General features: G+C 36.9%; 1 protein-coding gene across 2 annotated transcripts in view; it reads right to left on the reverse strand.

Moving 5' to 3' along the window:
* EDIL3 (EGF like repeats and discoidin domains 3) overlaps window positions 1-21003 on the reverse strand; it is a 415865-nt gene that overhangs the window by 206146 nt on the left and 188716 nt on the right. Inside the window, exon 4 of one of the 2 annotated variants that reach the window (XM_027606748.2) lies at window positions 12735-12863. The exons of the other annotated variant lie outside the window; for it this stretch is intronic. Within the exon in view, the coding sequence (XP_027462549.1) occupies window positions 12735-12863 (129 nt within the window). The remainder of the gene's footprint in view (window positions 1-12734; window positions 12864-21003) is intronic. 2 annotated transcript variants of the gene reach the window in all.

The following is a 21003-nucleotide window of genomic DNA, read 5'->3' on the forward strand; positions in this document are numbered from 1 at the left end:
GCATACACTGTTTTATAAAGCTTCTTGGTATTTTGTCTTCCACAGAGTGCAACATTATGGAAGACAGGTATTAGTAGATGATACATTAATGGCAGATTGGTTGACACATTAAAGTTTCAGTTACTTATTTAACAAATACATATTTTTTAAAGATTTTATTTATTTATTTGTCAGAGAGACAGAGAGAGAGAGAGAGAGAGCACAAACATGGGGAGCTGCAGGCAGAGGGAGAGAGAGAAGCTGACTCCCCGCTGAGCAGGGAGGCCGATGTGGGACTCGATCCCAGGACCCTGGGATCGTGACCTGACCTGAAGGCAGATGCTTAACTGACTGAGCCACCCAGGTGTCCCTAACAAATATCTTTCGAGCCCTACTATGAGCTTTCTAGGCATTGAAAAAGAGGAAAAAGTAAATCAAGTCCTTGCTCTTAGGAAGCTTACTTTTTAGAGAAGGGAAAAACAATAAAAAATAAATACATAATACGTCCGGTGGTGAGGAGTGCTGAAAAATAAAGGAGAATAAGAGGAATGGAGATTAGAGAGATGGTAGAGGAAGGTTTTACAAAACAACATTTTATTCAAGCTGGCTGGAGGAGAGCATTCTGAGAATTACCACTTGTACAGAGATCTAATAAGAAAAGAAAAGGAGCAAGCTTCATGGCTATCTAGGAAAGAGAGGCTTGGTAAGTGAACACAAAAGCAAAGGCCCCACATTGGACGCAGGTTTGGCAGATTTTCAGACAGCAAGGAAAATGGTGTGACCAAAGTGGGATCAGCATGATAGAACATGGCTGGAGAGAAGGTCAGAGATGGCCAGGAGCAAAACACATCAATCTCTTGGTTGCTATACAACTTTGGATTCTACTCCAAGTGAACTAGGAAACCATGCAGCGAGGGGCGGGGGGGTGGAGGTGTACACAGAAATGCCCTAATATGAGTTGTGTTTTAAGAGGCACCTTGGCTGTTGTTTTAAAAATAGACTAGAGACAAATGTAGAGATAGCACACTCATTTGAGTATGTCATAATAGATAATGGTGCCTTAGAGACACAGTGGAAGTGTAAGAAGTCATCAGAATCTGGACATTACGTTCTTTAAGTAATCACAGAGCATACAGGAGACAAGGGGTATAGACAACTCTTCTAAAAGAGTTTCATGGGGAAGGAGACACTTGAAACAATAGTATTAACATGTTTTCATTCTCTCCTCTCTCCCCCCACTCTCTCCTTCCTTCTCTCCTCCCTTTCACCCCCACTATGAAGAAGACATACACTCTTGATTACAAGACTTTGTTTTTAAAACTAAGACATCTAGTGTTCCCATCCTCTCAGGGACAAAATTAGCTCAGATAAAATCAGTATTTATTTTAGCTTTCAGTCCCATTTTTTTTACCATAATTAAAGAAAAAGCATTTTGAAAGCCAATCATGTTTATGAATATATAGAACTTCTAATTGTATGTAACACTGCATATGTTAAGTTGCCTGGATATCATCAATCTGGACCTAAAAGTAGGCAAAGGGACCAGTTATTTCCATTTCACACGTGAGGAAACCAAGGCTTAGCATAATCATTAGTTCAAGTTGATATGACTTGTTAATGGCATATAAGGAATCAAAGTTTGGGCCTCTTCTACAGTGAAGTTCTCAACCTGCTTCATATCTTCCTTATTTAAATGAACTATACTCATTTTATTTAGAAAGAGTAAGAAGCAATTCCTTTATTGATCACTAAAAGAACTTTTTATCATATGGCTGAGGGGAAGAATTCACATTTAGAAATGTTGTAGTTTAAGAAGTGTCTTCTAAAATGATTAAAACTTACCAAAAATCCAAGGGTAATTTATTTCAAAGCATATATTGCCTTAATTTTTCTAAACTTACAGGCTATGGCATGATTGCAAAATCATTCAGGAATTGTGAGAGCAAAATCAATCCAGATACATTTTAAAGGCTGATGTTAGTAAATATCCATTCAAAGTAATTGTGATTTCCGGGTTTCCCAATGATGTCCTCTTTTTCAAAATCATTATTGTACTTTAGTATGTAATTACATTAGTGAAGATTTACATATCACTTCTATTATGCTTTCTTTAAAATATACTGAATATACTATATTCTACTGTTATGACTTAACTAATGTGAAAGATAAAGCAATATACAATACATTTAAAGACAACCAATTTTATGGGTCCTTTAAAAATCTTATGCATCTTAAGTAACATCTATATATTAAAGGCATTGATTATATATGTATATGTGTTTGTATTACACATCTTTTTAATCTTTAAAAGTTGAGTCTATGCTAATGATGCTGTTAAAAGCTAGAAACGAATGTCAATAACAAGGCATACTAGAAATTATAACAATGTATTATTATTTTTTTAAAGATTTATTTATCTGAGGGGAGGAGGGGTAGAGGGAGATGGAGAGAGAGAATCTCCAGCAGACTCCCCACTGAATGTGGAGCCCCACATGGGGCTCGATCTCAAGACCCAGGAAATCATGACCTGAGCAAAAACCAAAAGTCAGATGCTCAGCTGATTGAGCCACCCAGGTACCCCAAAATTATAACAATGTATTATACTGCCCTAGTCTATGGCAAAAGTAAAAAAAAAAAAGTTATGTTACTGAAATTCATTAGCAAAACACAAATAGTTATGATCCCAGTGGAATCCACTCCAAACTATTTTCCAAATCCGAACACTGTTCAGTTCTTCCCAAGTCCTCATTACCACCTCAGTCCTAGTCATTATCACCTCCGCGCTGGTCTCAGGTGTTGCACTCTTGCCCCCAACACAGCCTGTTCTTCAGCAGCAGCCAGAGGCACTCTCCAAACAGAAGTAAGTTCGTGGACTCCTTCTCACTCTTCACCCTCCAAAGGTGCCCTTCCACAATTACAACAAAATAAAAAGTCCTCCCTATGGCTTATAAGGCCCTACATGATCTGACCCTTGACTACCACTCAGGCCTCTTTTCAACCCCTCTCCTCATTATTCACCATACTCCAAGCACACAGCCCTCTTACAACTCTAGCATTTGCTATTTCCCCTGTTGGCTTGCCTGGCCCCTCTAACTTCATTTACCGTCTCTGCTCAAATGTCAGTTGCTGGGAGAAAACTTCCTTGGCCATGCCTAAAATAGCACTCAAACACCTCTGCTCTTTGTCTTTATCCTTATATATTAATACTTGATATTGTATAATATTACATTGTCTTTTTTAAAATTTTTCATTATGTTATGTTAATCACCATACATTACATCATTAGTTTTTGATGTAGTGTTCCATGATTCATTGTTTGTGTATAACACCCAGTGCTCCATGCAGTATGTGCCCTTCTTGATACCCACCACCAGGCCAAACCATCCCCCACCCCCCTCCCCTCTAGAACCCTCAGTTTGTTTCTCAGAGTCCATAGTCTCTCATGGTTCGTCTCCCCCTCTGATTTCCCCCCCTTCATTCTTCCCTTCCTGCTATCTTCTTCTTCTTCTTTTTTTTTAACATATAATGTATTAATCTCAGGAAACAAACTGAGGGTTGCTGGAGTGGTGGGGGGGTGGGAGGGATGGGGTGGCTGGGTGATAGGCATTGGGGAGTGTATGTGCTATGGTGAGCACTGTGAATTGTGTAAGACTGTTGAATCACAGACCCGTACCTCTGATACATTATCTTTTTTAATTGAGATTTTTGTTGAGATAATTGCAGATTCACATGCATTTGTAAAAAAAAAATAATACGAAGAAATCCCACGTACACTTTACCTAGTTCCTCTCAATGGTTAACATTTTGCAAAATCGTAATATAAAAGCACAACTAAAATACTGACATTACCACATCAATCTTATTCAGATTTCTCCAGTTTTACTTCTGTGCATTTGTATAAAGGTAAGTAATTCTATACAATTTTATCACATATGTAGGTTTTCTCATCTATCATCCCAGTCAATACACTAAATAGTTCCAACACCACGAAAATACCTCATGTCCTCTTATAACTACATTCCGCTACTTCTTTTCCCCTCTAACACTTGAAAATTACTGATCTATTTCTAAAATCTTGTCATTTCAAAAAGTTAACATAATTAGAATCGTACGTATTGTCTTGGGACTGGCATTTTTCTTTCACTCAGCTTAACTTCCTGGAGATTTATCTAAGTTACTGGATGCATCAACAGTTCCTTCCTTTTCATTGATGAGTGGTAAGTATGCCATGGTATGTATATACGACCGTTTGCTCAACCATTCACCTGGGCATCTGGGCTGATTCTAATTTTGGCTATTATCAATAAAGCTGCTAAGAACATCCACATATAGATTTTTGTGTGAACTTAAGTTTTAGTTTTTCTGGGATAAATGCCCAAGAGGACAATTGCTGGGCCATATGGTAAATTCATGCATCATAGTTTTTATTACCCATTTCCCTATCAGGATGGAAGTCCTATGATACCAGGGACTTGGTTATTTTGGATCAGTGCTGTATCCCAATGTCCAGAACAGTACTTGGCACAGAACAAGGAGTTAACATATATCTGTTGGCTGAGTAGACTTCAGAGCCTTGTTGAGCCAATGTGCACAGATGCTATTGCTTTTATAACTGATTAAAATGAAATGAGTCTGCAAAAAGCTCCCTGGGAAAAATGGTTGAGATGAGAGTTAGAGAGGTGCGGCCTCTGAGGTGTCAGTTTGAGCCCTGAATGGAAGAGCAGTTAGGCTGAGCAGCTGTGTGTATAAAGGAATGTGTGAGGCTTTGGAAAAAGTCACATGATGTTCCAGCCCCAGGGAACACAGTAGAATCCGATGTTGTTAAAATGGCTGATACAGCCTCAGATCATGTGCAGTTTCAGTTGCCTGGATGGCCACCAGCAGAAGACAGAGCAGCCTACTACTTAGCAGTATTTTCAAGATGGGACCAGCAGCAGAGCCAGAGAGCTTATATTCTTTCCTAAGCACATGTTGGCAACCTGGCAAAATAGTAAGTAAGCTCCAAAAAAATGTGTCAAATGTGTAAATAAATAAATTGCTTCTTCACAGGGATTTGGTTAAGTTTTCAGGGGAGAATGAGGCTTTACATAGGCCCCTGGGACGGATGATGGTAGTTCATAGAAGAGAAATGTGGAAATCAATGTTGAGAGCACAAGCTGGGAAGCTTGGGAAATTTGGATTACAAGCAAACAAATTATTATTTTTTAAACTGTATTTGTGGTACTACCTCTATTCCTGGAGATCTTTTATACAATAATGAGTCAATCAGTTCTAGAAGGTCAGGTCTATTAGTATAAGTACACCACTTTCATGAGTATAACCCTCTGGCAAAATTTGTTTAACGTGTTTTTGTTCAGAATTTGTTTTCCTGACAATCAAATTTCTTTTAATAAGTAACAGGAAAAAAAGAAGGTTTAACTGTTATTAAAAGTAACAATTTTCAAATATTTAGAGTTTGTGAATATGTGAGTATCTTATTGCAAAAATCACAAACTGCGTCCATATTTGAATAGTGTAAATATCCATTATATATATATCTCCCAAGACAGTGCTCTTTGTAAGGCTCCTGCCAAGGATGAAAACACAAAAATTAAAATGCCTTGGAACTCTGATAGATTAAGGGATAACATATTTAAAGAACAGTGAGCTAGTATCTTTTTCTGGCCTCATTCTTGTAATCAGTTCTTGCTGTAAATGGTTGAAAATGACAAAATTCAATAAGGTTGCATGATTATACATTTAATGTGGGATTATATTTGTGGATCCCAAGCTCGGTTTCTCTTTAAGTATTTCTCTGCTTAGTTTTTTTAAGGCATAGTAATTCCTCACGGTATGGTTCTAGAACACTGATTCCCAGCCTCGGTTGCACATTAGAATCATCTGGGGAGATTTAAAACTCCTAATGCCTAGACGATACCCCAGACCAATTAAATCACAGTCTCTGGGGTGAGAGCCAGGCATCAGTATTTTTCATAGGTCCCCAAGTGATTCTAATGTGCAGCCATGGTTGAGAATCAGTGTTCTAGAATCATCTGCATCAGTTTCACTAGGGTACTTATTAAGAGTCAGACCTGGGTCCACAATTGTATGTACTAAATTGGAATATCTATTATGAGCAAAAGAAATCTAAATATTTATCTGTACTCCTAGATGCACACTAAGTTTGAGAACCTGTGGCTAAAGAGTTAAGGTGGCTAACACTTAACACTTAGTTACATAGTTTGCAGGTGTCAGTAATAACTCCAAGTAAAGTTTCCACACAGTTTTCAAGTAAATCCTTTATTAAGACAAACTGATCCTCTAGTGGAAAGCTAAAATAAAAAGGCCATCAAGCCAAAAGTAGAAAGAGTTATTTTAAAAAATAATAATTACCTATAAGAATTAAGGATGTTAAAAGAGGAATTCTTATAGGAAAGCATAGAGCTGCAAATTGAGCTTCCCCTTGGCCCACCACTCATTTTTTTTTCTTAAAAAAATTACAATTAAAATGTTTTTAGAGGAAGAGAAAAATCAAAGACCATTAGGAATCCCCATTATATTTAAAAATATTAGCCCAGTAGGGATAGTTAATACCTTAAAATATGTAAAGTATGTTCTCAAACCTCTGATTCTAACAAATATCCTGTTTAGGGAAGGATAATGGATTATTAATTCCAGTTTTTATAGATGTGTTATTTCCAGCATATAACATAGTGTGAAGTTCTCAGTGTTTGTTACGTTGAATTGAATTATTGGATAAGGAAGTTGAAGCACAGAACCATTAAGTACTAACTGACCCTTCATCAATTGATCTAGAGACAGTTGCATCAAAAACCCCAGCATAATCCAGAATTCTTCCCTAACAGCAAGCTTCCTCCAGTAAAATTTGGAGAGTAAAGGTCATTTTTTAAGCCAGTTGTCCTTAGCCTGGTACACCTACGGACCATATGAACACTTTCAACTATATCCAGGGTACTGACCAAAGATTTTGATTCAATAGAGCAAGGTGAAACCAAAGTCTATGTTTACTAAGCACCACTTACCAGAGAAAACATGTAATTGACAAATATGTTATTAAGCCAATTAACAATGATCCTCGAAATGGCAAGTATCATTGGCTAACTCTGAGAAAAGTGAAATATTTAAGTTACAAAAGCAAAATGACTCATAGATCCATGCTGCATCAGCCTGGAATCATATCTTTCTCGCCCAGAATACAACTTCCTTTTTAATCTTGATCATGTGGAATTCAAGTGCCTTCATTTTTTTAGTCAGTGAATCAATCTTCTGCCACACATCTTAGAAAGCATTTTGATTTCCTTGCTGAATTCAGTGCCAAGGTCTGTGATACAAATGAATGCCTGCTTTCAAGATGGGTATCATTTATTGTCAGTATTACTGATAAGTGTTTTTTAATGTTAGGTTAGAATTAATACTACTCATAAAGTCATAATAAATATCCGATGAGACAAAAAAATAAAAATAAATATTGTTGAACATATGAATCTATTAATCAATAGGATAAAATTAAGAACACATTGGTTTATAATAGTTAGCATAATAACATATGAAGAGGAAAGTTTTAGATTCTATATTTTTCTGGCCAACTTCTTCAGTGGGTTAAGGGACTAGAAAGCTTATTGTCTTCAGCGAATCTGATAATGTGCGCTACTTCTTTAAATTCTTTTTTTAATATTTTATTTATTTGTTAGAGAGAGAGTGTGTGTGAGAGAGAGCAGGAGCAGGGGCAGAGGGAGAGGGAGAAAGCAGACTCCCTGCTGAGCAGAGACCCAATGTGGGGCTTGATCCCAGGACCCTGGGATCAGGACATGAGCCGAAGGCAGACAGACACTTAACAGACTGAGCCACCCAGGCGCCCCTGGGCTACTTCTTTAAACCAACCCTTTTTGTTTCAGGGCTTGATGGGTACCTAGATGAGTTCTCCTTCCTTGAGGAAGAGGAACCAAGAAAATTTGTGCTTAGCAGGAACTGAAGGCTGGGAGCTACGCATACATAGGGAAGAATGCTCAGAATGCTTTGAGAGGTAACATGGACAAAGAGTTCTGGGAATAAAGAAATTGTCCTTCTCTAAGGCATTAAATTTGTTTCTAGGCAACAAATAAAATATAATTACTTCTAGCCAGCCCAAAATGCAGCTCCCAGAAGAAAACTGCGTACATAAAAATGCCTTTCAAAAGTCTAAACTTTAGACAATTTTGGTGCTCAATTCATCCTATAATTTACATCTTATAATTTACACACACACACACCCATGCATATATATATACATACATATACATATATGTACCTGTGTGTGTTTCACATTATTCTAATGGTATTTTAAGAACATGTATAATTTGGTAATTCCATATAAAAATAATATGAATCCTTATTAGTTTTATAAAATTACAACATCTGCTACTTTCATGATCAAAAATGCACATGTAATGGCTAAAATCCAAAACCCTTACAGTAACAAATGCTGGTAAGGATATGGAACAACTGGAACTCTCATCCATTGCTGGTAAGTATGCAAAATGGTACAACCACTGTGGAAGGCAGTTTGAAGTTTCTTACTCTCAGGTGTCCTCTTACCAAATGATCCAGCAATTGCACTTTTAGGTATTTACTCAAGTGAGTTGAAAACTACATCACACAAGACAAAAGAAAAACCTGTACATAAATGTTTATAGCAGTGTTATTCATAACTGCCAAAAAATTGGAAACAACCAAGGTATTCTTGAATGAATAAGCAAACTGTGATACATCCATAAATTGGAATATTATTCAGTGTTTTTTTTAAAGCTATCAAGACATAAAATGACATGGAGGAACCTTAAATATATATTGCTAAGGGAAAGAAGTTAGTCTGACAGGGCTACATACTATATTATTCTAGCCACATACACTGTAGGATTCCAACTACATGACATTCTGGGAAAGGCAAAACTGTAGAGATAATAAAAAAAAAAATCAGTGGTTGCCAGGGATTTGGCAAGGGAAGGAGGGATGACTAGGCAGAGCACAGAAGATTTTCAGGTCAGTGAAACTATTTATGAGGCTATGGTAGATACACGATATTATGTATTTTTCAAAATCCATAGGGTTGTATAATACAAAAAGTGAACCCTAATATAAACTATGGACTTTAGATAAAAATAATGCATCAATATCATTTTATCATTTATAACAAATATACCATATTAATGTGAATGTTAATAATGGGGGAAACTATGCAGGCAGGTGGAGGGATAAATTTGAACTCCCTGCTTAATTTCTCTGTAAACCTAAAACTATTCTAAAAACTAAAATCTATTAATTAAAAAAAAATCATGTGTAGATAATATTAATGCTGGCGCTGGAAACATTTTTTTTTCTAATTTGTAACATATTGACAAAATAGTTATTAAAATAAATCTATTAATTATGTATTTATCATTCCTGTATCATAAAACTTAAAATTCTTTAACTATTTAGCTATATTCCAAAAGATATTTAATTCACATTCTGCCATACAGAACTAAATTAATACCTCCCCCATATATGGATGCCTGAAGAATTTTTTTCAATCCTTTTTCCAAATGAAATGTTCATATTATATTGGTACATTTCTCAATTTCATTGATTTTCAATATAGTTTTGATTTGCAAAAACCATAATAAATAATTTGCCTATAATGTATTGTTATGTAACTGAAAGCTGATTACTTTCAGCTACTGAAAGCCTTGTGCAGTATTTCTCAAACTTCAGTATGTGTGTGGGAGGCTACTGGGGATCATTTTGGAAAAAATAAACAAAAACTGATTCTGATTTAGCTGGTGTGAGGTGGTCCTGATAATCTACATTTCTAACAAGCTTCCAGGCAAGGCTCATGTATGACCTCACACTTTTGGCAGCAAGGTTCTAGAGCATATTTGGGCCATGAAACTATTTCCATTGTGAAAAATTAACCCAAATACCTAGCAGTTCTTACAAAGGATTAAAGAGCTGTTTAAAAAGAGAGAGAGAGAGAGGCTTTTTGTTTTTCCTACCTAAAAAAGCTCTCAGGGCTCCAAGAACTTCTAAATCTGCTTTCCCAATATATAAGCCTTTTCAATTTCATCATAAAGAGAATGGCTTGATAACCTTTGTACAGTGAGCAAGCTAACCATTTAGCCATAATACTCTCCTGGCTTGTATGAACCAAAGACCATCTATCTCTAGTTGAATTTCTCGATTTGTATGTCTTCAGTCGCAGAAAGGTCAAACAACTGGCTCAAGGTCACTTAACCAATCACTGTAAAGGTCAGGTCTGAATCTAGGTCTCTGATTCCAAATCCAGTCGTTTTCCTTCCTTTCTCTGTTGTGTCTGATAATGATGCACTTCAGAGAACAGGGTCTAGTTTGTTGAGACCACAAATCCCAGTTCTGAATTGAATCTCTCAGCCTCAGGCTTCCCAGGGCAATTCCTAACATGGGTTTAAAGTCTTGTGGGGAACCAGGTGCAGTAAGGGAGAGAATTTTTTTGTGTTTCAAAATAAGCTTTGAAATTCAACAAAATTATGTGGATTAATGAGCTTATTTGAATATGGTATAAGGTATGAGAGAAAAGACTTGGATGTTCCACCATGGGAGTGGGGCCAAGAATGGTTTGTTCTATTTTTCCAAACCTGATGGTTCTCTTGAAAGAATTCATAGCTAACCACATGTGGGAGTCAGAGGCAGGTGGACACCTCTCCCCAGGACCCTGTCCAGAGCAACCTCCCTTATATGGGGATAATCAAATGATGACTAGATGTCTTCAATGGGACTTCTAAACCATTAAAGATAATGGAAACTAAATGTTTCTTCACAATATGAAGAAAACAAGGCCCAGAGATGTGAAAATAATGTTGTACCATTGTACAGATATTATTAGTTGGAACTCGGATTTGGAGTTTCTCGACCTCTGGTTTAAGGACTAGCCCCAACTCCACACTGACATTGGCAGTAGATTAGGGTTAGAGAATTAATCAATATAAAATATTTAAGTGACATTAGGGTCTACACATGCCTTTTAAATACTGTCCTTCTAAGGATTTCTAACAGTTTGAATCTTTGTATACTCTTACTCTCTCCTCCTAGAGCCCTGCAGCTTAGGAAAGAAAAATTTAGGAAGATCTGACCTTGGGAGAAATTCCTGCCTCAGAACTTTGGACAGCATCCCATTATGAAAATTCTGTTCTCACCTCAAGGGGGGTATTCCTCTGTAAGTGTATGTGTGTATTGGATGCAAGTGGCTCTGAATTAAGGTACTCAACTGGGTGGCCAGACTGTCTTCCTCTGGGCACTGATCTGACACCATATCACGAGGATTTGTAAATACATAAGGATAGAAATATTCTCTTCATGGGTTTAAGTGAATATCAAGGCAGCCAAGATTTTGGGCTCCCATGTCTATTTGCTTGGGGATGTTCTGAGGTGTTTGTGTGTGAAAGCTGAGCAATGATGCCACAATGAGGGAGAATCAGCCTTGGCAACTTAGGCTCCAGTCTGAGAAAAATCAGTAGCCACTCAGATCCTTGTGGGCGATCTGAGCTCTTAGAGATAATTACAAGCAGTTTAGGTGCCCATTTTAAGGAGCATAAATGCCATTATAACAGGCTTCTACAGAAATTTTACAAATTCCCAGTTACAGAAGGCTCCAGAAAAATACAAAAGTACATTATGCCCCCATCATCTCAGAGCCAGGAGGTACTCTGTTTTTTGCTGGCGGTTGGAAATCTGGCTCTGGCTGACACATCCAACTTTGGTCTTAACCATCACTCCATTATTTAGAACTCATATATTCATTCCCCACTCTTCCTACCATGTGCCATTCCTCTGTTCCCCTCCTTTTTTTCTTTTAAGATTTTACTTATTTATTTGACAGAGAGAGAGAGAGCGAGAGAGGGAACACAAGCAGGGGGAGTGGGAGAGGGAGAAGCAGGCTTCCCCCGGAGCAGGGAGCCCGATGCGGGGCTTGATCCCAGGACTCTGGGATCATGACCTGAGCTGAAGGCAGATACTTAATGACGGAGCCACCCAGGCGCCCCTGTTCCCCTCCTTCTGATCAAAATCATCTCCCTCCTTCAAGACTCAGCTACCATGTGACAGCCTCCATTAGAGCCTGCCCTGACAGCATACTGTCCATGGTGGCCTCCCTGCTCTACCCTCTTCAGCAGTTAAGGACCTCCAACACTCACTTGGCATTTATGTTGAGCCATACTTCTAAGAAGGCAGCATCACAAGCAGACCTATTTTGTTTAACTTCCCAGGATAAATAAGAACTGGGATAAGAGAGAGAAGTGCAGATAACATAGTTGTTGAACTTTCAAAGATTTTCACACTAAAAATGCCAACATGTAAGAAGGAGGGAACTGGCTTATAGATAGGGCCAGGTGGGTGGTTTTCTTTTCTTGTATATCTCTGAACCTAATCAGAATAATGTCTGGGAAACTTGAAGAGTATAGCTGCAGGACAAATATGAAAGAAAGAGGCATATAGCAATTTAAAATAAAAGGCAAGATTTTGCAATATAGCTGGAGAATAATGAAAAAGAATCAACACAAAACTACTAGCCCCATACACCACTGGGAGGATTGAGAGTCCCTCAGTGGGAGATGTGGTGTATTCAGTGGGAGAGAGGCAGCATTAGCCAACTCTCAGGGTTCTTTGCTGTGGGAAGCTTCTATCAGTCTACTACCAACAAGAATGATAATGACTTGTATACTTTGCAATCAATACTAATAAAAGCACAATGATTGTGGATGACTTACTGTGCTGACAGTGAATCCCATTAAATCCTCGAGGACATTTACAGATGTAACCTATGAATGTGTCCCCTCTGTACGCTTCACTTATTTCACAGGTTCCTCCATTATGGCATGGATTAGGAACGCAGGGACCTGCAAGACAGAAGAAAAATTGCTGCATGATGTGTACGCTTTAAAGGAGATACTGGGCCAACCTTTAGCAATTAACCATTTTATAGAGAAAAGTGTCCTGGATATTAGTGGTATAGGAAATGGAGTAGTTGTGTGGGGCTCTGAGACTAACAGCCCGGTATTGAAGCCTGGCTTCCTGACTTTCTAGCCATGTGGTCTTGGAAGATTTATTTCACCTCTCTGTGCCTCAATCGCACTTTGGTTAAATGTCAGTATTAAAAGAATCTATCTCAGAGGGTGATGATACAGATGAAAAGAACTTGTATATTTAAAACACCCGAACAGTGTCTGACACATATTAAGAAGTCAAAAAGAAATATTAGCACTGAGTAAAATATTGGTATTAAGTTCTCCAAATTGTGAAATATCTTCTGCATGTTTCAAAAGTAATACTGAATGGCAATTTCTGGAGTTATGAACACTGAAGAGCTTTTATAAACTTGCTGGTAAAAATAGCATAAACTTGCAAATGACTGTAACCACATAGTCCAAGGGAAGTGGATATTTGGTTGCAATACTTTTATTGACTATTTATGGATTTGTAGTGGGGCATACTTCTGTGAACCACAATTTTTGCCCATCTATAAGAAGTAGCTCATCAAGTTACAAATATGGGGAAAAACAGGGGCAAAGGGAAAGGGAGAGAGAATCTCAAGCTGACTCCCTGCTAAGGGCAGAGCCTGACAAAGGGCTTGATTCCAGGACCCTGAGATCATGACCTGAGCTATAATTAAGAGTCAGCAGCTTAACCAACTGAGCCATCCTGGCACCCCAGGCTCATAGTCATTTTTAAGCTTTGAGAAAGTAACTTCACCAGAGTGAAGTACCTGTGAAAGCCAGTAGAAGTGTGGTGTCTGATCTCCCTTGGAGAAAACCAGCTGTTAGCACTATGAGGGTACAGAACTGGGACAGTCCTGCCTAACTCAGGACTCCTCTAGTGCACGTTCTTTACTCTGGGGTGCCCCTTTGGTATGGCTGAGATTTTTCTCAAATGGCATGGCAGTGCAAGGCTCTCTCTATACCATCTTCCTTCCTTCCTTTTCTCTTTTTGGAGGTGACAGGTTTATGTCACAGTCTGAAGGCTCATCCTACCTACTCTTGCTTCCATTCCCCCCCTCCCCAGTAAATCTTTTACATCTCTAATTCTTACAGTCTCATAGTTGGCTTACTGTTGGCTTCTTTGGAGGATGCTAATTGACTCAGGGCAGAATCCAGACTGGACAACGTGAAGAAGGGAAGAGAGAAGCTGAAGGAAGAAAACGTTCTCCCTGGAAGATGAAGAAAGGCCAAGGAAAAATGTATAGTATTCTCTAATTTTGTCTTTTTAAATTTTGTTTAACTGAAGAGACTAGAACACCTTTATGAGTGAAAGAAAAGCCACTGAAGAGAAAGTTAGGATGTGCATATTAGAAAAGAAAGAAGAGTAATTAAACTGTCCACTATGTATGAAAAGGTGAATGCCTGAGTCCTGGAGGAAGAAGAAAAGGAGCAAGTAGTTTTAGCAGAGAGTTGGGGGGTAGCGATAGGGCTGGGCACAAGAATAGTAACAACTTGAAGCAACTGGGTGAGAGCTCCACCAGGCAAGGCTGTTGGAAGAGTACAATGATTAATGGCTCCTCAAGTATTGGTCAAAGCCATTTAAAGACTTATGGAGAGAAAGGCAATTGACCCATCATCACTTTGAGCAGTGCGATAGAGTGTCAATGACAGGAAGCACATAGGGGTTGGGCAACATTGTCTTGCATTGAGTCAAAACTTTAAAATTTGATTCCTTTCTCCAACAACTGTTCTTGAAACTCAGTTTCTTCTAGTTTAAAATTGCATGAAATTCAATAGCAGTAGAATCTAATAAGAATATGCATGAAATAGAAAACAATGTGGCAACCCTATAGTGTCTGGACCTTGTTGATAGGGCTTAACTTTCAAACAGTGAAAAGAAATTAGTGTATCTGTGTATTCTCCAGATACCTTCATATCAATTAAAAACAATACATGGATTTAAGTAGGCAGTTTTGTGCTGTGCACTATATGTAAGTTAAACTAACCAACACCTGCCCTAAAGGTGGTACACTATCAATGTTTAAGACAGGAAGAAGGTTCAACACCAATGATCACTTTTGTGGCAATTTGGGTCACGTTTCTTCCATTACTAAAAGATGCAAAGCATGCCACAGAACTTATCTATACTCTTCTTTCTCAGTTTCTATTCCTCCCTCCTCCAAATTAATTCACATTTGATGGTGCCTTACAATCTACAAATTCTTTTCACATAAATAATCTCATTTATTTCTTACAATTCCATGAGGTCATTGTCATTACCATTAGCTTTTACATTAAAAAAAAAAAAGGAAGGGCAAAAATCTTAGATAATGTTTCTCAAATGAACATCTATGAGTGATGCATTTAGGTCTCAAATTAACAGTCTATGATTCCAAAACCTACATTTTTTAGAGACTGAAAAGTTGGGGAAGGGAGAATGAAATAAAAATGATATCAGAGTTCTGATTCATCAGTTCACTTCAAAATAAGAAAAACCATGACAGGTTTTTTAGTAACTGATAACTGATAGCCATCTATATAACTGCTAGAGAAAAAAAATACATATAAGTAATTATACTGAAAGAATTATGCAATTTTTTTCTTTTTAAGAATTATGCAATTTTAAACAAATAAGGAGCCTTAGAGATCACCTAATCCAATCTCTCAATTTTGTAGATAAGGAAACAAAGCCTAATAAGAATTCAGTGATTTCTCAAACTAAAAAACCAACAAACAAAAAACAAACAAACAAAAAAACCTAATATAAGAAAAGGTGGGTTTAAGGATTTGTATCTAGGAGGAAAAAAGTTATTAAAACCAAAATTGATTAAGCTATTCTCTTCCCCTTAAGAGAGTGATTTAACTTATATCAGAGAGGAAATAAACCTTTTCTATGCTCTCTTCCTCTTATAAAGCTGCGTGAGGGAGGGATTTAAAACAACAACAACAAAAAAGACTGAAACAGTAAGACCTCTGCCAGTTCTTAGGAGCAGTTAAAGCCACCATTCCAAGGAAGGTGGTCTCTTAATGTCACTTTGAAGAACAAAGGGTGAATATGAGCCTGGAAGAGAAGACTCCATTTACTCAAGCCCACAGCACCTTAGGAAAAGCAGAACTTGACTTGAAGTTGAGGATGAGCTAGTGGCTCTCATAATAAAGAGGAGAACTTAGGAACAGATGGAGAACACCCAGAAGAGGAGACCCCAAAAACAGAGCTGGGAGTGGACTTGAGGGACAGAAAGGGGTCAAGCAATATGTTGGGAAGCTGTAATAGGTGAAGAAAAGTAGCTAGCAAGAAACCATGGTATCTAAAATTCAGAATGTACATCTCTGTACATTCATGGTATCTAAAAGTCGTTAGCACAGCTGCTATGTGAACTGTCTCTGTTGGAGCATCCAGACCTACACTTAAGTCTGCTAGACACACAGACCTGTGTGTGGTGATTGGGGAAGTCAAGGGGAAAGGGCTATGCCATTCATCTGGCTCATACTGGCAGAAAGGAAGAAGCACTACAGCACATGAAGCCCAAGGGATTCAAGAATCCCGTGGATTCTTCAGAAATCTGAAGACAGAACTGACATATATTTCCTGAGGGCATAGGTGAAGCCTGTCCAGCAATCTTGGTGCAGCCTCTGGGATTCCCAAAAGAAACGAGCTAGAGCACTAGAGCTGATTTTATTTACAACCCAAAGAACATCATGACCTCAGCTGACATCTGAGTTTCAGAAAAAGATTACCTGCTAACAGAGGTCATGATTGTGGTTATTTTTCCTATTCTGAGAAATTCTATGATTTTCATTTAAAGGGTGAGAATGAGGTAAAGCAAATGGCTCAAGGATTTAACCTTTCTAGAGTGCTTTAAATGCTAAGCAACATGAAGTATACATAGTATTCTTCAAAGAATATATCTTTGTTTTTTTTAGAGGCAAGAAAACAGGCTTACTCACAGAGGCTAAGTAACATGCCTAACTGGAAAAGGCAAGATTTTAACAGACTCCACCTGACTATACATCTCTGTACTTTCCATTAAGCCACACTCCCTGCCATATTGAAGATCTGTACATTAATATGTTAATCTTGACAGATGACAGGATCAACATGAATTCATTAAGCATGTTCGTATAAATGCAGGACTCCAAGCATTCCTAAATGGAAATATTTCAGAGTGTTTTCAGCAAATGGGTGAGGGTGTATTAGATATTATGAATATAGATAAAGATAGGCTCTACTATACTAATAGCACTCCATTTCAGCTATGTTTGAAATCAACTGTCAAACATGAATATCTTCCCAATATTATTTTGTAATCACATATTTTGTATGTATATACTCTTGCTTGTTCTATGAAGATAAGAAAGAAAGCGACCGTGCCCTACATACAGGTTTTGTTTGTTTGTTCCTAATAATCATACTATGAAACTCATTGTATGCCTTGTACATACTCTTGGAGTACTCATGATAGAGTGCTGAAACGAGTGGCTACATCTCCCTTTTCCCCAATAAACCATAAATTCTCTGTGGGGAGGAGTTACAGTCTGCACATAGCAGGTGCTGGATACATTCTGAATAAACAAGGGTATGGCAAAGTGAGTGATGACCATTTCATCTTTTGCCCAAACCCTATTCAAACTGAGGTTTATAAGGTATCAATATCTTTGGTTTTTCATTTGGTAATTAATTAGGATACTTTCTGTAACTTTTCTACACCTTTCAAAGTTCAAGTTCCTTAAATTTGTAATTGGGTTCCAATATTTTTTGTCTCTAATAGAGCTTAAGCTTCAAGAATATTATATCTGTAAAGTATTACAATAGTAAATAAAAGATCATTAGAATGTAAACTTTTGCATAACAATTACGTGTATCTTAATTTTTGGCAAATGTGGAATCAAGAAAAATGTAACATTGTATAATCTCATCAACAGTGTTTTGGTCTCCTAATTTACCAATTCCTGTGTAAATAAAGACATTCACTTAAAGGATTAGCAAGATGAAATAATTAGAATATATAAATTAGTACCCAAAGATAATAAAATAAATGTAGCCCCAGTTCTCAGCTCACATGGTAGCCAAAAAGTTTTGTAGTTGGATATTAAATAGTGACAATTAAAATATTTACCAACAGTTTCCAGATTTCTTTCTCCAAGTGGTAATTGGGCTAAACATATGAGAATTAGAGATCTCAGGAAACTCCTTTCTGTTTTTGTGTTTTCCCCCATCCAATAATCTCATCTATTTTGATACTGAAAATAAGCATCATTTAAGGTGTTGGCACACTGATAAAGAAAAACCATCACCTACAGTGTATATTGTTGCTTGTACTATGAAGGTAAGAAAAACAGTGGCCCTGACCTTGATCAACATAGAGCAGTTTGGGAGTTTTTTGGTTGTTCTAATTTCAGGTTAAATAACATTATTCATTAGGAAACTATTATGTGCTGAGCACTCTACTAGTAATTTGGATAAATACTTTCAAGGGAATTAAAATTATCAACAGCTGGAAGAGTAAGCTCCTAACACAAGGAAATATTTAGTCATCCAGTTTATGCAGCTCACTTTTTAAAAGTAATTTTAATGGTTATCCTTTACTGAAAATATAATATGCTCAGTATTTATAAATATATATATTTGTATATATTTGTACAAATATATAGATTTGTAACTATATATATTTGTAACTATATACATTTATTTTATTATGTTATGTTAATCACCATACATCATTAGTTTTCGATGTAGTGTTCCATGATTCGTTGTTTGCATATAATACCCAGTGCTCCATGCAATACATGCCCTCTTTAATACCCATCACGAGGCTAACCCATCCCCCACCCGCCTCCCCTCTAGAACCCTCAGTTTGTTTCTCAGAGTTCATAGTCTCTCTCTCTCTCTCTCTATATATATATATATATATATACATATAAACTATATTTATATAGTTTATATAATGGTTTGATGGTTTCTGGAAACTTAATTCTAGGTTTCCTTAATGAAATCATATTAACAAATGTTTGCAATATGGCTACATTCTTCACTTTTACTGCCAAAACTTTAGTATATTTAGGGCATCTCATATCTTTTCTGTAACATGTAAATAAATATATATATATATATATACACACACACATATTTATATGTATATATTCTATATCTCATTTGTTTTAAAATTTTGCTCTGCTATAAAATTTTCTATAAAATTGTTTTCAATTTTATAGCAGAGCAAAATTTTAAAACAAATGAGAATTATTCAACCACTTAGAGCTTGTAAAAACAAAAATAAGATATACAAAGGTGATCTTAATTCCTTTCCACTTTAAAAGTCTGCTTTAAAAAGTTTGCTTCCTTTTGTGTAACAGGTACAGAATGGTGATTACAAGATTCAGTTCTGATTAGTATTCTTAAAAGTTCAAATCATCTGATAAGACAATAGCACTTGGTAATATCATATCACTTTTAACAATAAAAGCATAAGTGGACTTTTAAGATACAAGAGGCTTCAGGAAGTTTTAAAATCAATAATGCTCTAATACTTCTGTAGGTAATCTTTAAGTAGCTCTTAACACAATGGGGACAGTATATGATCGATATTAATGAACAACTGGATTCAACAGCATGCTTTCCAGGCATTTTTATGTAAGCTCATATTAAGTATGTCAACAAGATTAATTGCTCACAAAAGTAATGGATCTATATGGTTCGCTACTTTTCCGCATCTACCTTCTCACAATTCCAACAGCAGAGAGTTGAATTCATTTCTATATGTGTAACATGGTTAGCTTTTCACACATTCAGCGACTATGCCCCAAATCATGAATTCCTTATAGTGTGTAAGCAGATTATTAAGTAAATAGGTTAACCCTCTCTTGTGATTATGTCTACATAGACTCAGTCAATTTTACAAATTATTCTCCCAAACACTGGCACTTAGATATTAAAAATAAATGTACATTTTAAATTATGTTATAAGGAAATGCCAATCCAGCAATTGCAAGAGCACCGTTTCACTAAGTGTTCTCATAGGAAGAGTTATTACCCAAAGTTCACTTCAAAGTCTGGTCTTAAAAACACAGAAAAGTTTTATCATAGTGTTGTTTTTACATTTAATAAGGTGGAACATTTTGGCAGTTGCCATTTTGAGCCACTGCCACTCTATTTTAAAACTAGTTTGAAAAAGAAGGAATTATTCTGGAAACGTTGACTTGATTGATGTTTCCAAACCATTTTTTACGCTTGTTATTTCTCCTTCTCCTCCTTCCCTCCTCCTCCTCTCTCTTTGAAATGTAAAGTACAAATTCAGCCATTTGAGGAGAAAAATTATCTATGGGTATTTCATACTTATAAAGACGAGTAAACTATAAAAAAGCCTAAAGCGTTCCATTTTAGAGGAGAATATGCAAATCTAACAAATTGTTCTTTAAATGTAAAAATATTTGAGTAGATTATGAAAATTGAAATCTGAGGCTAAACAGAGTTGGTTTTATTTTTGTTTTTCTTTTTAAATACCTACAGATAAACTTTCTCCTCAAGCGTTAATGCTGAACTCTATATATAACTGTCCACAGGAAAGCACTGTGATAATTAGTGGCTAAAGAAGTGTCTTTAGGGTCCCTACATAACAAATTACTACAAAATAGGTGGCTTTAAACAACAGAAATTTATTCTCTCAAAGTTCTGTAGGCTAGAAGTCTGAAATCAAGGTGCCTGGATGGCCATACTCCCTCTCAAGGCTCAAGGGAAAAATCTGTCCTTTTCTCTTCCAGCCTCTAGGGGCTCCTGTCCTAGCATGACTCCAAAATCTGCCCTCAATCTCAGACGCCTTCTTCCCTGTGTTCTGTATGTTCTCTCGTCTTCTCAGAAGGACACCAGTCATTGGATTTAGGGCCCACTCTAACCCAGGATGATTTAATCTCAAAACCCTTAATTACATCTGCAAAGGCTCTGTGATGAGCTGAATTTTGTTCCCCCGAAATTCATGTTGAAGCCCTAACCTCCAGTGTCTCAGGATGTGACTGTGCTTGGAGACAGAGACTTTAAAGAAGTGATTAAGGTTAAATGAGGTCATAT

Source organism: Zalophus californianus, chromosome 5 (genome assembly GCF_009762305.2).
Source record: "Zalophus californianus isolate mZalCal1 chromosome 5, mZalCal1.pri.v2, whole genome shotgun sequence".
In the NCBI taxonomy this organism is placed as follows: Eukaryota; Metazoa; Chordata; class Mammalia; order Carnivora; family Otariidae; genus Zalophus; species Zalophus californianus.